The sequence below is a fragment of the Felis catus genome, chromosome C1 (assembly GCF_018350175.1).
Source record: "Felis catus isolate Fca126 chromosome C1, F.catus_Fca126_mat1.0, whole genome shotgun sequence".
Taxonomy (NCBI): domain Eukaryota; kingdom Metazoa; phylum Chordata; class Mammalia; order Carnivora; family Felidae; genus Felis; species Felis catus.
The window spans coordinates 15,896,791-15,914,425 of NC_058375.1; the positions used below are offsets into that span (position 1 = coordinate 15,896,791).

Genomic DNA, 17,635 nt, shown 5'->3' on the forward strand with positions numbered 1-17,635 from the left:
TTTTTCCATGTACTGTGGTTCTCCTTCTTCAAGTTTTATAACTAAAATGTAAATACAGCCCTCTGCCAAGGAACCGTAAGCTAGAATAAACCCACTGATTAGACTACCAAAAAATGAGAATCTGGGTTGTTCTGAAACAGTTCACCGGGAATTTGTCAAGAGCCTTGAAAAGTAAGAATTCCATCCTTTGTGGGGATCATTATACCTCTGGCCAGTTACTGAGACATGGTCTGTTCTTGTCCTGGAACAAATTCGGAAGAGAAGTCTTTTGCTCGTTTGCAATCATCTTATGTAAGGCTTCATTTTCTTCCCCTTCTCTTTCTAAAATCTGAAAAAAGAGAACGAAGCAAGAGGTAATCAACCACCTCCTGCTGACGGCACAGGGCTTGCCTCCTCCCTACACCCCCATCAGAAGTACAATGTCAGCTCTGAAAAGTCAATCCAGGGAGGCGGCATGCGATCCCCACAGATGCCAGCACAACATTCAGTACCTTGCACTGTGAGCAGCATTCTCTGTAACTTGGAAACTCAGGAGCCTTTGGAAAGTACTGTTGCAGTTTGTTCCAAGCGTCTTTAGAAACAAGTCGTCTTTCGTTTTCAGATATGCATAACTCCCCTGAGTTAAAAAAACGAAAAATTATATTTGGGGGAAAACAACTTTAAAAGGTCAATCAATATACATACCCTTCAAAAAATCTATCTTCTATTGCTTAAACTTTAGGAAAATTTGTATGTATTCTTTTCCTTATTTTCTGTAATTTGCACCCTCTTTCCCTCGTTTCAAAAATCTGTAGATTTCATCTTCAAGGTCATTTAATTCTAAAGGTGGTAGCCTTTCCGGTATATGCTTCATCTAGGTCTGTGGTTGAAAAATCAGGTGATAAAATCACATAGATGAGACCAGGGCCGGGCAAGAAAGCACTAATAGGGCCTGCAGGGACCCTGGTGCCCCTGTGACAAGGCAGGGTGTTCAAGAGAAATGCATCTCCACCCACAGTTAAATGCCACGCTTGCCTACAGGTTTTTTCTTTGCTTTTACTTTTAATGTTTATTTCCAGAGAGTGATAGGGAGGGGAAGGGAGACAGGGAGAGTGAATCCCAAACAGGCTTCCCGCTGTCAGTGCAGAGCCCGGCGTGGGGCTTGAACCCACAAACCTCGAGATCATGACCTGAGCTGAAATCAACAGGAATTTAACAGACTGAGCCACTCGGATGCCCCTGTGGTTCCAATTTCTATTGTTTGGCTGCTCCCGGTTGATAAATTAGTAAACTGCATTTTAGTCATTACCCCAAAAAACTACCGTTAAGTTCTGAAAGCCATACATTTGCTTCTACCCCCATAACTAAGAGTAATAAAGCCAGTGACCTTTCTAAATACTGTGTTGTCATTTTGGCTTTACATATTCTATGTAATAAATAAATGGAGAATCAGAGAAATTGGTATACAGACTCACTGTAGGTTGTTTACAAGGAAGCTGGGATAGGACCCCAGGTCTGTCTCATCCAAACCCCACAATTTCTAACACCTCAAAATGCATCTTCTTACCTTACACCTCTTATTGAGCTTTGAATACTCAAGAAAAGGTTATTTTGCATTAAAAAAACATGACCAGAGAAAATAGGTCACACTGCAAAAATTAACTTTCTGAGCAGGCTGTTAAGTTTCCTGAGGCGATGAAGATCCACTCCAACACGTCTATCCCCAGACACAACCAGGGAATTTTTTTTTTTAAGTTAACCGGTTTATCAGATGTTAATTTGGTGCATCTTTTTTCGGTGAAATACGATGCAGCCATCAAAAAGATTACAGTAGGTTTTCACAACTGATTTAGAAAAAAAACTCCAAGGCAGTTATAATTTTAAAGGGGTTTCTTTCCTTTTTCCCAAAAAAGGACTAAAGAGGACGTACATGCTATGTATATACGTACATGGTATAGCATGGTGTGGTTCAGAAAAGCAGTGTGAATAAAGTAAATAATACAAACACACACACACATTAATAGCATGTCATGTTAACCATGGATGTGTTGCCCTTGTTTTAATAAGAGGTTATTTTTTTTTTAAATATATTTTGAATTTTTTTTTACATTTATTTTTGAAAGACAGAGCACAAGTGGGGGAGGGGCAGAGAGAGAGGGAGACACGGAATCCCAAGCAGGCTCCAGGCTCTGAGCTGTCAGCACAGAGCCCGATGCGGGGTTTGAACTCACAAATCGTGACATCATGACCTGACCTGAAGTCAGACGCTTAACCGACTGAGCCACTCAGGCGCCCCAATAAGAGGTTATTTTTACGTAATGACTTACTTTAATGTGGGATGGGTATAAAGAACAACCTAAATTTATTTTGAAGTCAGAAGAGTATATGAATCATTCGTTTTGCTGCAGTTTAACTGTCCCCTGTGCTCCTTGTGATGTGTCTATACTTAGGTACAAATCATTTTAATAACTGCTATGATGATTTAATGTATCTGAATATGAGTTATTATGAGGTCATAAACTTTTTTTAGACTTGTATTCTGCAATAAGTTTCCTAAAACGTGAAAGGAAAAAGCCTATCAACTAAGTCCACTCTTGACCAACATCTCCCAATACAGATCAAACCGGTCATGAAAGATTAAATTCACCAAACACACTTGGATGGCCTAATTCCCAAAGATTCTTCTGACAAACACAGAAATCTAGTAGTAAACAATGAGTTCACACATTGTGCGTAAATACCCTCACCCACAAAATCTAGGTTAAACTATAGTAACTTGGGGCATAGAACCCCTGAAAAACACATAAAAATAAAACGAAATGCTGTCCAACTATTAACCAATCTGTATAACAAAAAAGGTTTAAGTTACGGGAAGGTTATTCACTTAAATGAATATACAATGAACTGGGTGAGAACACTTAATACATAGAAAGTATCTGCAATAAATACTGAACTCGATGGTAGTAATCGATCTCCTAATGGAGTCTAATCTGGTGATTAATTCACATAAATCTCTGATGTATTAAATATACACGGGGCTTTAGAAATACATCAGGATTTTACTATACAGATATGCAAATTCAAAATAAGGACTTCCAGATAAAAATGACATTTATAACTGTACTTTCGGTGCCTCCTCAAATATCATTACACCAGAGGAAAGCGATTTTTAAAAAAATTTGTAAAATCATGGTGACAAAGAGAACACAGAGGGAGCAATGCCAACAAAAATGTCTGAAGCTTAAGAGCAAATGGATGAGACAGAAGAAAAATTAATTTAAATGTGGTGAAGGTCAGGAAGTAACCAGATTTACTACACAGCAGAACAGCCCCCATCGACCCAGGAATGAGAAGCACACAGAAGTAGGGATGAGATTGCAAAACAGGAGAATAGACCAAAAGTCTCTATTTAGGAGGCAGTTAAGATTCTCAGGCCCTTCCTCAATGCCCTACAGATAAAAGCCACTCTACCCACAAAAGACCACAGGCTTCCCCCTGCACTGGAGGACAGAAAGTGCAGACATGAATGCGGTCATGAGCTGAGAGGGGGACCAGTAAATGTTTCACACCGAAGGCAAAGGCTCGCAAGCACTCTTCTCTCTCGCAACCCCAGAGCAGCGACAGCGCAGTCAGCATTGTCCAGGCATGAAAATGGAAAATGCTGATGGAGAAATCCGAGCGCCCAAGAACAGACACCAACAAGGAGAACTCCCGAGCACAACTGCCCAGCCACAGCACCCTAACAGCAAAGCTCGTCATCATCAGCTGCTGCCGCACACCCGGCATCCAGAGAGCATCTTGCACAGTACGTGAGGTAGGGCCTGCGTCAAGACAGGCCCGGGTGAGATGTCACAACACTGGGGACAAAAATCTGACAAGCTACCAGAAATGGAAGGGAAAAAAATACCTATAAAGAATGGCTCTGGACAAATGGTACATTGAAAGAGCAACTCTTCCTGCGCTTGGCAAAACTACCCTTCTAGTGTGGTGAACTCGAGGTGATTCTCACCTCTGTGTGCCTCACTTTACTTATTCATCAGTAAGACAGATAAGACAGTAATACCTCTCAGCGTTGTTGTAGAGATTAAAGGAGCTAATACCTATACGCTTAGAAAACGACTGGGCACATGGTAAACATTCAATAAATGTCCACTATCATCTTAATATTATTAGTGCGATTACCACCACCACCACAGCTCAGGAAGGAGTTTTAATATAAATCTACTGAGTGAAGTGGGTTTCTAAGGTACAATATGCTGCACCTGTAAACCCTGGCATCCGTGGGCAGACAGTACACTGACAAGTGAGGTCCACAAAATCCAGTTGTTGAGAACCATACTTTTGAAATATGAGGCAAAATAGGGGTGCCAGGCCGCCTCAACCAGTGGAGCATTCACTCTTGATCTCAGAGCACTGGGTGGCTCAGGTGGTTAAGTGTCCGACTCTTGGTTTCAGCTTAGGTCATGATCTCACAGTTCGTGGGTTCGGGCCCTGCATCGAACTCTGCACTGGTGGAGCCTGCTTGGGATTCCCTCCTTTGCTCTCTGCCTGTCCCCAGCTCATGCTCTCTCTCTCTCTCAAAATAAATAAGCGTTAAAGTAAAAACCAAAAACAAAACTAGATAATGTACAGCAACAAAATGCCACGAAGCTGAGATCAAGCCAAAGATCTTAACAAAACAAAACCCCAGCTCTTGTGCTCAATTTCTGCTGAAGAGTGCAGCCCAAGTTCTGAAATCACACTCAGGTCTGCCACGCTTTCTGTCAAAACTGTAATACTGAAATGACAAGATGAGACAAGAAGTGGGAAGGCAGAGCAAAAGTCAGCGAGCTAAGGATTAAGATGACATCCGACTTGCGACGCGTTGTCCAGCAGTTGGGCAGCACCTCGCAGGAAAGTAGCAATGAGCCACAGGATCCTCAACTCTCGAAAGGGAGACAATTACCCCACTGTCCACACCCGTGCTATGATGGTTTAAAAAAAAAACCATCTTGGCTATTCACTTCACCTTTATCTGCTTGTTCTGTCAAGCACTCCAGAGGGCATGTCTAACCCGCACGTGTGTTCCTAGTGTAAGGAAGGGCAAAATGGGAGAAAGGGTGATGTGACAGGAAAGACAGATGGGCTTGGGACCCATAACCCACAAACACCTGAATCCACATCCCACGATGACACCCCCTCCACGTGGTATGGCCAGCAAACGAGTGAGCTCAGCCACTCAGCTAGCAAGCTAAAGCACAGCGTGATAATGGTCAGCAACATCACCACGCCAAGCATCACTCACCTGACAATTACTGTCACTAGTGTCTTCAAGGAGTCTTGATACAAAAGCACTAAGGTGCATGAGGGTAAGTATGAGATTATCGTGCGCTGATTCGGAATGAACTAATGAAGTAAGAATTGGATATGGTTAGGGGGCTCCCGGGTGGCTCAGGTGGTTAAGTGGCCGACTTTGGCTCAGGTCGCGATCTCACGGTTCATGAGTTCGAGCCCCGCATCAAGATCTGGGCTCACAGCTCAGAGCCTGGAGCCTGCCTCAGATTCTGTGTCTCCTTCTTTCCCTCTTTGCCCCTCCCCGGCTCATGCTCGGTCTCTCTCTGTCCCTTAATAACTGAATAACAATGTTTAAAAAGGAAAAAAAAAAAAAAAAAAAAAAGAATTGGATACAGTTAGAAATGAGAGAGGAGGAAGGAGACTTATGCAGCAAGTGCCTTTGAGAAGTTGATGCCTCTTTGAGGTGCAGACAGCTAACAGAATGGGAAACTGTGTGCCATATACAAGGAGTCTCTTGCAAAAAGTTACTTATGAGAAGTGAGCACTAAGACCAAGTAAGAGATAATCAAATACACAGGATTGATTAAAAAAAAATTGGAAATTATCATTAAGAGAACATAGCACACAGTAGCTAGTCAATGGATATCTCAGAAATGAAACCAGAAGTAGCCCTAAGAATAAGAAATATATGAATTTTGTTCTGAGAGTATTCAAGTCAAACAAAGACTCTCAGTCATGGGACATAACGGACATTCCTGCCTTCAAACTCAGTCTTTCAACTGACACACGACAAAGTTTCTTTTCTAAATATGGTAAAATCCGATTTTGTATTTTTTTTAAAAAACTGTTTGCAAGGAAAGAACATATGAGAGGCCCTGGCACGAAAGCAGGCAGTAAGAAGTTAACTGGGAAAAAGGACGGGAGAACAGAAATAGGAAAAGTCAAGCAGGTTAGAAAGCCGGTTTACTGCACCATGACAGCCACTTCAGGGCCTACTTCTCTCAGAAACCCGGGGAGAATACTTAACATCTGTGATACACTAACGTCAGACTAACAACACAAGATGTATGCTTCTAGGGCGCCTGGACGGCTCAGCCGCTTGAGCATCCGACTTTGGCTCAGGTCATGATCTCGTGGTTCGAGAGTTCGAGCCCCATGCCGGGCTCTTTGCTGACAGCTCGGAGCCTGGAGCCTGCTTTCGGATTCTGTGTCTCCCTCTCTCTCTTCCCCTCCACTGCCCGCATGCTGTCTCTCTGTCTCCCCCTCTCTCAAAAATAAAATAAAACATTAAAAAAAAAAGATGTATGCTTCTAGCTTACCATGTGGGCACAGAATGTCTTCATTAAAATTTAATTCCTCCTCCTCTTCTTTCCTTTCTTCTTTTGATTCCTCTAATCAAAAGAAACACAGATAATAATCATTCTAGCTGTTATATTTGAAGGTCAAAGCAGCAGTACCGCTGAGCACGATTCCGAACAAAGAAAACTTGAAACATTCCAAAAATTAGACCCAAGTGATTCGTACGTGGTTATGCTAAGAAGCGCTATGTTTCTTTCCCTTAAAAGGAAAGAAAAATATCTGAATGGCAGTTCTACTTTTTAAAGATTTAGATTATGCAAGAAAATGTTCCTTTTTTTTTTTTTTCAAATTGAAAAATACTTTACATCTCCTTCCATTAATTCTAGTCAAGCTATTCAGAATACAGGATCTTAAACCAAGTTAATCATCCACATGTCACGTTATTTTCACCTACCTCTTCTTTTAGGGGTTGAACGGAAAACTTCAGAAAAGGCTAATGAGAAATAAGGACTTAACCGGTAACATCAAAAACGTATAATAAGAACTGTGCGTTTCCTGTTAACATTTCTCTTCCAACATCTGCCTTTCCTATTTGTCTGCATCGTGTCACCATGAATTTGTAGTTGTGTATACCAGGAACACAATCCTTAAGCATAAGGAGATTAGAATAACTACGTAGGGGTTTTAGTTTATGTTAAGTATACATTTTTAATACGCTTAATATGTAAAGAATATTTATTAATCATTAAAAAGCTCAAGTGGAAGGGCACCTGGTTGGCTCAGTTGGTCGAACATCTTGGTTTCAGCTCAGGTCATGATCCCAGGGTCCCGCAGTCAAGCATGGAGCCTGCTTCGGATTCTGTCTCCCTCTCTGCCCCCCTCCCTCACTTGAGCATGTGTGTGCGATTTCTCTCTCAAATCAGTAAAAAATGAAAAAGAAAGGACACTGACCAGGTAACTGTCTCCTCATTCCGTCACAAACACAATGAACTTCTCAAATAAATGGCCATGGTTAATCTCAGTGATAATTTTGAAAGGCACAGTCTTTTTTCTTTTTTTAAATTTTTTTTCAACGTTTTTTATTTATTTTTGGGACAGAGAGAGACAGAGCATGAACGGGGGAGGGGCAGAGAGAGAGGGAGACACAGAATCCGAAACAGGCTCTAGGCTCCGAGCCATCAGCCCAGAGCCCGACGTGGGGCTCGAACCCACAGACCGCGAGATCGTGACTTGGCTGAAGTTGGACGCTTAACCGACTGCGCCACCCAGGCGCCCCTGAAAGGCACAGTCTTGACACTGCTCTATCATTTTTCATCTATCAGACTAGTAAAAACTGATGTGAACGGTATACTCCTTATGTTGACAAAAGCACTGGAAAACAAGCCCCCAACATACTTTCTGGAGGAAATTTACCAATACGAGTCAGTACATGGCAATTCCGTATGGGTATGTCGCGGTATAGTTTATGACCACTGACACACTCGTTTTCAACATTACCTTTATTTAAGGTGTTGCCGTTCATCTTCCCGTTGCTTTGGTCGACGTCCCCATCTTGTTCGTCTAATTGCTCGAGAGCCAGCTGGCGCCAGCTGCGCAAGGAAGATTTCCCTACCCAAAACCCGTCATTGCTGTGGAACAGAGACCACGTGACGTCACGCAAGTAGGATTTCCTGAGGCCCCCATCCCCTCTTTACCTGTAAAGGCCACAACTAGAACGAATTACTAACATTCAAACTCTGTTGTCCACACCATTTTTATCCCCCTCCTGCATCCTGGCCATTTTTCCTCATCACTACTCAATAGCACAGATCTCATATTCATTCTGGTTCCATCCCAAATCTCGTCCGGCTTCCTCAGTTACGTTCACGCCCGACACGACTCAGCTGGCTACTCTCTTTCACGTGACTACCAGGCACAACCACATATAGCTGTGCCTTCAAGGACATCTGTAGGTACTCTCACACACATCCACGTCTATATGCAAACACACATCTGAGGATTCATTAGGCTGTTTACAGAATGATCAAAAACAGTGAATAGTATTTATTTGGAAAACACGCACCTTCAATTAAACCCAGACATAATAGGTGCCATACTAAATGCCACCTGATTTTGTTGGTTCCTGGGTGCAAGATACTCTGTGGAGTGATGCTCGACATACTACAAGTACCCTGGGTATTTTCGACAAGGGCCCTCCACGGGGGACCATTTGTTAATACACGTCATGCTCTCTAAAGGGGGCACCCCCACGCCTGCCAGGAGTACCGACAATTCCACTCCCGAACGCACTAACATGCTGCTTGGTTTGGTCGGACTGCAGACCCACACCTCTGCTTCTACTTTTCTAACAGAGGGAGTGCAGTCACAAAGGCTGTGTCACGTGGCTTTCCTTATCTTTGCCGCAGTGGCAACCATTGCGACATTTAATCTAGCTGTCAACCACCGCATCACTCTTTCCTCAAAACATCCTAACTCCTATGGTCTGGAACTAATAAGCCGCTGCGTGATTTCCTCTTACAACTGTTGCAGCTCGTCATAAACAGCATGCGCCGTGTAACATACCCCTTTACTGTTGCTTTTAGCAGATTATTGACAGTTTTATAGTCTTCATTTAGTTGATTCTTCAGACGTAACACACGACAACGTTCTACCACACACTCCTTACACAGGGCTTTCACTAGAGGGAATGAAAGGAAAACGGTTCATTCACATACTGATTTCCTGATAGGGAAGTGTCAGTACTACACAGAACACAGAATTCTCAAAGTTGCATGTTTTGATAGCAGAGCAGATCAGCATATATCCTACGTTACTTAGGCGATACAGATTTCAAAACACCAATATTGTTCTGTACATGAAGAACAATGCGAGGCGAGATGTCACCATTCGCTACAACTACCTATGCTATCTACTATTTTACGAGATTTAGATGCCTATTTTACAAGACTGCAGTTAAATAATGGAGGCTCTCAGGTGGGGGGGAGGGCACAGAGGAGTGTCAACATATCTGACAACTATAAATGTAATGTTAAATGAGAGCTTCGTGGGGGTATGAAATATTGGAACACTTCAAAGCACAGAAAACACACAACACTACAGGGAAAAACACCACCAAGGCCCCAAACTCACAGCTGCAGGAATCACGAAATGTGATTTTGGTTTTTTTACTTTATTTATTTACGTTGAGGAGAGTGGAGAGGGGCAGAGAGAGGAGGAGAGAGAATCCCAAGCAAGCTCTGCACTGTCAGTGCAGAGCCCGACATGGGGCTCAACTGAGCCACCCAGGCAGCCCTGAAATGTGATTCTTGTAGTTCACTGATCGTGAATCAAAAACAAACTGGGTAAGCAAAACTCTAGATGTGTACAAGAGAAGGTCTGAATCTTGCAGTTAAATGCCAGTTTTTATGCAGTAAGTTGTACGACCACGCTCCCCCTTGCTACTAAATTAAATGCTGTTTTCAGAAAAGGGGAGCGTGGTCGCACAATTTTATTAGATTCACCGACAGACTGGAGGGAGGCCTTGTGTGGCCAGTAGCTCATTAAAAGGAAAGTGTTTTGAGGGGAGACAACCGGAAGCAAACGGACTACGGACACTACGTGGTTATAAATACCTCTGCATTCAAGGTGGCATCAAGTAGCTTCCATTCATAAGCTAAGTGAACAATCTACGGAAGTCAAATCAGATGTGCAATCTACCAGACCAAGGTTCAAGTACTCTGAAGACTACTGTACAAACTAATAAAAGACTACGTGGTTTCCTCAAAAGAGGAAAATTTTGTCTTTGAGAGGGCAAAATCCACCGTTAAAACTCAAAGAAAAATGTCAGTTTCTTTTCTAACATTACAAATATATGAGGTCTAGGAGCACCTGGGTGGCTCCACTGGGTAAGCGTCCAACTCTTGATCTCGGTTCAAGTCATGATCTCACGGTTCGTGAGTTGGAGCCCTTTGTTGGAAATCTGTGCTGCCAGTGCGGAGCCTGCTTGGGATTCATTCATTCATTCATTCATTCTCTCTCTCTCTCTCTCCCTCCCTCCCTCCCTCTCTCTCCGTCCTTCCCCCATTTGTGTGCTCTGTCTCTCTCAAACATAAATAAATAAACCTTAAAAATAAAATAAAAATACCTTTAAGGTCTAATGCTGCATAACTTCTCTCATTAGCAAACCCTTTCTGCAAAGTGTAAGGAGCATTTGCTCTGACTGTCACAATTTGGGTGAGATGATCAGAGACCACAAGCTGAGGACTTAAGGCATTACTTTTTCAGCAGAGAAAACACCTCGAATTACCAGTTAGTCTTGGTCCTCCTCCATATCTACTATAGAAAATGTCAGCCGCATATTCAGATATTCTCTTCATAATTGATATCTTATCAGGATGAAGCTTGTCATGGGAACACAGGCAAGCGTGATTATCGATAGGCTTGGTGGGTGTCGATTCATCCAACCATTTCTGTAGCCACTCGAGAGAGACAAATTCATAGGGCTCTGAGGAAAAAAGCAAAAGAAAGCATCTATGTATTTTCACAGCTTTTTGACTAAGTGATACTCATTTTCCTCAAAAGACAATACAAACTCTGTCCAAAGTTAGCAGAATCAGAAGAATCACTATTCAGGGAAAATGCTGAGGAGTTTGACATAAAACTCCATTTAACTAACCCTCTTCTAGGTCAAAGAGCTGTGCACGATAGGAGACTGCACAGTTCCCTATGAGAGCGGCTGGTATTATTAACCACATTCTACAAAAGAGGCATCCACAGAGAGAAGTGTCTTGCTTGATAGCACAGCAGAGTTCTGATCAGGACACCCATGACTGTTGACTAGAGGCCATGCTCCACACATTGGCGCGCAAATCATATAACCTCATTCCCTACTATGTTCATTTCATAAATGATTTTCATAAACACTTCTCACCAATATGTGAAATACATCTGGAAATGAAAATGAAGAGACTGAGTTCCAAGTTATAAATTAACCTCAGAAAAAATTTTACAAATTAACCTCATCAGCCATAACCACACTTTTATAAGCCAGTTTTAACCACTGAACTTTTTTTCTTCATCCGAGAGGATATTGGTGTCACTTAAAACGTATTTGATTTCCCCACCCCAGTCCGTATCATGAGCTATTTGTTATATAACGTATATCAAGAAAGTAAGTTATTTTATACAAATTCCAGTATGAATTACACTAGAATTGAATTGTTTGCGACTTTGACGTTACAAAAATTTAGATAAAACTGAACCACCTCAAAATGAGTTTTCATTTGGGAAAACAAGAGTCCCAGAGTTCCCTAAAAGTCAAAATTAAGGACAAAGGGCCAGCTTTGATTACTTACAAAGATCTCCAGTGAGTCCCAGCATAAAACATAGAAGAAAACATACAGAGATTGAATTTACGTATTTGTATCATGTACTACTTCTGATGAGATCTGAGGGATAGACAATTCAATGCAAAGCCCATTTTGACCAATTGTATACTTCTCTTAGAGTTAGTGACAAGTCTAGAAAACTACTTTCCATTTAAGTTCAGTGTGAAACACTTCAATTTTTACAAAAACAAAATTCAGCATGATCGCATCCCGTATTTGTTCTAAGACTGTACATCGTCAACTGAGAGCCTTCTGATGGATTGGTCAGCCCTAATGCAGCTGCAGAGAAAGAGCTCATGACTGCCAAGTTGAGACCAAGGTCTAATCCAAGTTCTGCCACCAAGAAACTGAACTTGAGCAAGTCACTTGAACTCTCTATGCTTCAGGTCTTTTATTTGTAAAATGAAGGTAATAATACCTGCCTTCTACCTACCTCACAGGGATGTTGTTGAATGTAAAAGATAAGATATGTGAAGCATTTTGAGCTTTTTGGAAGAAAAGAGATATAGAAAAGTTAATCATACATTCACACAATATATAAAGTGGAGACCTTAAGATTCAGTATAGGTAACATGGTTGTGACACTCTACAATATACAATGATACAGCTAATTAAATTCAAAATACTTCCCAATTTTATTTGGCATTTATCGAGTTTAATCTGCCAGGGACAGAGTACACCTGGTTATCTTCAGAATTTTACTAACATACATGATCTCTGTCCAAGAAAGCAAAATGTAACTCTTAGCATATCTAATCCTTTCTCAAATATAGTCACATAGATTAAAATTTTTACTAATCTGAAGACCATCAAAGGACGGAAAACTGAACTGTGACACAGAGCAACATTCAAGAACCATTCACCAGGTGTTCTCATGTCCCCAGGTGCTGGGGAGGGAAGAGCAGACAATGCCCACTATTGCTAACTGCAAACAAACCATAAGGATCCCGACCCTCACAAGAAAAGGAGTCCAGGAAGTACAGAAAACACCCTGTGCCAAGGGCCGGCTGCTAGAATTGAAAGCCCAGGGTGGCTGTACCCCGGACCCGTATGATAATGTGGCTCAAAGGCAGTCTGCTTCAGACAAGACTTCCCAATCCCCTACTCGAATCCCACAGAAAACTTCCAACTGAAGGTTATTGTTTTGGTTTTGAGCAGTTACATACGAATTAAAAGTAAGTCATGAAGATCAGAAAAGTCACATCTGATTTTACAGTAAGAGGAGGAAGGCAGAGAGCAGAGAGCAGTTCTGGGGTTCTGATGGAATTCTGTATTATTAATTCTACTGATTTTCTAGATTCAGGGTGCGAGTTTTAGTGTGCTGGAGGACCCATGGAAGGAAGAGGGGCTGTGGTTCACATAGGTCTGTCTTTCCATTCCCAATCTCGATTACTATAAAGAGTTGGATCAGTCTCTGCCAAGAGTTCCCAGACAATCAGGGATGAGCTCAAGTCTCAAGAGTTAAGGCAGATCTGCTTCTGGAGAGTTTTTACACTACTGACGTTTCTGTCCTAGAGAAAGACTCATGGCAGATTCCCTATGATTTGTGATCTAGCAAACCAGCTCAGCACTGTCTTCCGAAGGCATGGGTAATCAAGCACCGAAAAAGGAATGCGCACTCTAATCGCCAAGGTGGAAATACTGAACGGTCTATCATCTCACCATTTCACAAAACAGGAAAGCACTTGTGACAGTATTTACCAGAGAGAAATGTACATTTTGGTTAAAGTTATGTATAACTTTTTTTTTTTTAAATGCCTGAATTTTGAACATAAGGAAATCCCTTGGGGGGAATTATAAAAGTCTACAAAGACTGTGGCCTCAAAGATATTTGCAACACTTCACCTAGAGGTACTTTACCATTATTTGCAGATACCTTATTTAAATTTCAATAAAAAGGGCCAAAAGTGTCTGTGTTCCCGATGAGGCATATGTTTTAGGATAAATGACTCTTCTTTTATATAAATGTTCACAAACACAAGTAAGAGTTAGAAAATGCATAACAAAGACTAGGATTGGCAGCACAAAACCACATTCATCTGATTTTGGATTTTCAACACTTAACACGACATAGATATTCTACTATGTATGTTTACTGCAAATGGGAGGAAGATGTTCCTAACTGGTAAAAGTATTGATAACAGAGAGATATTCTAAGAACACAAGAGCAGTTTCTTAGAGACTGAAAACAGCCAGGAGATGCCCAAGTATGTGCTGACCAGACACATCCCGCCTTTGGACAATGCGGTTTTAAAAGAGAGGGACTTTACTGCATCTAACATAAAATGCAGTTTTGAACCATTCTCTTGTCCGGTGAATGCAGAAAACTAGGAATACAGTTCAAAAAATAGATTTCTAGGTCTCAACTCCTTTGAATAAATTTAGGTATCTGAATCATATTCATGTCCAAATCATCTTCAGTAACATCAGGGTCAGTCTCATTCTTTAGAATAATCCCAACCCTTGGGACAGAGTGAGACCAACGCATTACAAAAAAAAGTCAGAATCAAATAAAGATGTGGTTTAGAAAGAACTGTTCAGAGTCACTCTTACAGATTTAGCAATTTATATTCATCTTTTGTTTAAAAGAGTATACCAGTAATGGAAAAATAAGATATGAAAAAGACAAAACCACAAGTACAATTATACTTGAGTGTTTATCTTCAAAACTTAGGATTAAATTGCCTCTCTTCTTTAGGTAGGAATTGGACATGGGGAAGTCTGCCTAGGAAACGTTAAAGACACATCGTTACCAATGGTACTGAAGGCTTAAAAAGTTGGGATTTTCTAAGGCACTAGGTAAACTTGAATAAACATACACAGTAAAGGGATGAGCTGGCTTGTGTGGGATAATTCTTAAGAAATTAAGGGTCAGCAGAAAGCTCTCCATTCTTAGCATAATATTTGATATTAAATTTCAAATTAGTATAATAGTATCATTAAAAATAGTACACAGACAAGACTGCCTGTTAAGACTGTCAGGGCAGTGAGTTGCTTCCATAACCCAATCAGATTTTTAAGGAACAAATTAGTATCTCACAAAATAGAAATGCCTGTAAGACTCATACATATGCAGAATGCTGACCTAAACCTTTTAATTTGTTAAGAGCTTCCCATTCTTAAAAGTACATGATAATGAAAACTATATGGAATGCTATGCATCAAATTATTGCTCATTTACATAGTAATTTTATAGTGCTTAAGCTGGCGTTAGTGGGTTATAAGAAAGGGTAGGGGAAAGTTTGTTCATATACATTTGTGAACACGAAAGAAACAAGGCACATAATGGCAGCAGTGCTGTCCCAGAATATCTTACAGACCAGCTCCAGCAGGTAACCTTTGGTACAGCTCCTTAACCTCTTCGTGTTTTGCTTTTCCTTTATCCACACTTTGCTTACGCATCTCGGCCATTTCAATACACCACTCCTCAAACTTGGAATTATCCCGATCTACCAGCTCTTGAAGAAAGGCTATTCAAAAGAAAAAGACAAAAACTAATGTTTTCCTGTTTTCAAAGACACAGAACCATGCCAATCTCAAAATTACAGCAAATATCGGTTAGGATTCTAGCGGGAACTTCCTACTGCGGTCTCCCTTTCTGTAAGAGATCTATATCCTGCAGACAAGAGTAAAAATGGACACAGCCACTTGAATGATACTAGGTAATTCCCAATCTGGTTCTCTATGACGTCACTAGACAACTGGAGCCATCAAATGGCTCACAAATACCGCTTAAAAACAGATGATGCCACAGACCACAGTCCAGTAGTAGGTAAGATGACAATTTAAGACTGCCCTCAGGCCTGTAGCAACTCTTCCCCACTCCCCACCCCTTCTTAATTAAGTAAACTCTAAGCCCATGCCCATGGTGAGGCTTCAACTCATGACCCTGAGATCAAGAGTTGCATACTCTACCAACCGAGCCAGCCGGGCACGGTAAGTGGGTAAAACCCACTTGTATGCTTTACAGATTAAACCAAATGGTTCCTTAAATACATGTTTTCTTACCTATAGAATTTTTAAAATTGTTTGTGGTTTTCTTTGGGAGGGAAGGGGTCAGTGGAACAGTTCTGTTAAAAGTTCCTTTATTTTTTGGGTGCTTGGGTAGCTCAGTTAGGCCTCCGAGTCTTGATGTCGGCTCAGGTCACAATCCTGGGGTTCCTGAGACTGAGCCCCATGTCGGGCTCTGTGCTCAGAGCCTCCCTTGGATTCTCTCTCTGGCTCTCCCCAACTCGTGCAGGCTATCTCTCATTCTTGCTCTCTCAAAATAAACTTTTTTTAATGGTACCTTTATTTTAAAAAACTACTTTATTTATTTATTTGTTTGTTTGTTTGTTTGTTTATTTAGATTTTATTATGGATCTGAAGCGGGCTCTGTGCTGACAGCAGAAGCCCAACCCGGGGCTCGACCCACGAGATCATGACATGAGCCAAAGTTGGGCATGCAACCGACTGAGCCACCCAGGCACCCCAAAATTTTGTAATTTTTAAGTAATCTCTACACCCAACACGGGGCTCAAACCCACTACCCATGAGATCGAGTCACACACTCCACCAAATGAGCCAGACAGGCACCCCCAAAATTCACTACTTTAAAAGCAAATTTGTGATTATATTTACTTTCACCAACACTTACTATCTGCAATCAACCTATCTTAATAAATTAAAACAGGAAGTTTTTATTTTTGTAATTATCTTTAAATGTTTTATTTATTCTTGAGGGAGAGTGTGAGCGGGCAAGGGACAGAGAGGGGGGAACAGAAGATTTGAAGTGGGCTCTGTGCTGAGCACAGCAAGCCTGATGAGGGAGGGGCTCAAACTCACAAACCATGAGATCATGACCTGAGCTGAAGTCAGATGCTCAAACGACTGAGCCACCCAGATGCCGCTAAAGCAGTAAGTTCTTGTCACTGACCTTTGAGCACAGTATTCTAACATATTTGCCTTATGTAACCCTGGAAAACTGCTTACCTGGTACCTGAACAATTGTGTTGGGTTTTTCTTGAGTTTGTAGTCTATACACCAACATGTATGCATTTCGAGAGCAGTGAGTTCCTTTGCCACACTTGGGTTTACGTGTCTGGGACTTAGAAGGTTCTGCTGAGGTCGAGAAATAAAAGATAACTAAATTAGAATGCCTCTAGTATGTTCATCCTTTTGCAGGGGAGGGGAAGGAGGAGGGCCACAGAAAACAAATTTCTATAATACACATTCAAGATACTTTAACAGGGATCTGAAACATTAAAAGGCAATACAAATTCAGCATGCTCTTTAGATGCTTGAGTATTTAAACAAGCTTACTACCCTACCCCCTTTGCCTGCCATATTCCATTTCTATAAGATGGTAAGAAAGTACTATTTTTCAGGAAGAAAAACCTAGAACCAAATAAAAGGTACTACTGCTATGAGTTTATTTTAATGTCGATCTTAAATTACAAAAGTAAGTCCAGGGGCGCCTAGGTGGCTCAATCGGTAAAGAGTCTGACTCTTGATTTTGGCTTAGGTCATGATGGTGCAGTTAGTGAGATCGAGCCCGATGTCGGGCTCTGTGTTGACAGCGCAGAGCCTGCTTGGGATTCTCTCTCTCCCTCTCCCTCAGAATAAATAAGTAAACTTAAAAAGATTTTAAAAATCGGGGCGCCTGGGTGGCTCAGTCAGTTGGGCATCCGACTTCAGCTCAGGTCATGATCTCAGGGTTCGGGAGTTTGAGCCCTGCA

At 41.5% G+C, this 17,635-nt stretch overlaps 1 protein-coding gene across 10 annotated transcripts in view; it reads right to left on the reverse strand.

The window, feature by feature from the left end:
- The window catches only part of USP48 (ubiquitin specific peptidase 48), a 112,032-nt gene that overhangs the window by 25,485 nt on the left and 68,912 nt on the right, over positions 1–17,635 (reverse strand). For 4 of the 10 annotated variants that reach the window (XM_045035263.1, XM_023258271.2, XM_045035261.1 and 1 more), the window contains 8 exons: positions 16,890–17,018; positions 15,239–15,388; positions 10,838–11,035; positions 9,115–9,229; positions 8,050–8,180; positions 6,573–6,644; positions 492–616; positions 206–328 (listed from right to left, as the gene is read on the reverse strand). In XM_045035263.1, coding sequence (XP_044891198.1) covers positions 206–328; positions 492–616; positions 6,573–6,644; positions 8,050–8,180; positions 9,115–9,229; positions 10,838–11,035; positions 15,239–15,388; positions 16,890–17,018 — 1,043 coding nt within the window. Of the gene's footprint in view, positions 1–205; positions 329–491; positions 617–6,572; positions 6,645–8,049; positions 8,181–9,114; positions 9,230–10,837; positions 11,036–11,885; positions 11,892–12,351; positions 12,404–12,534; positions 15,389–16,889; positions 17,019–17,635 lie in introns of those variants that run through there. The other 6 variants (XM_045035262.1, XM_023258272.2, XM_045035260.1 and 3 more) reach the window with 5 other exon arrangements.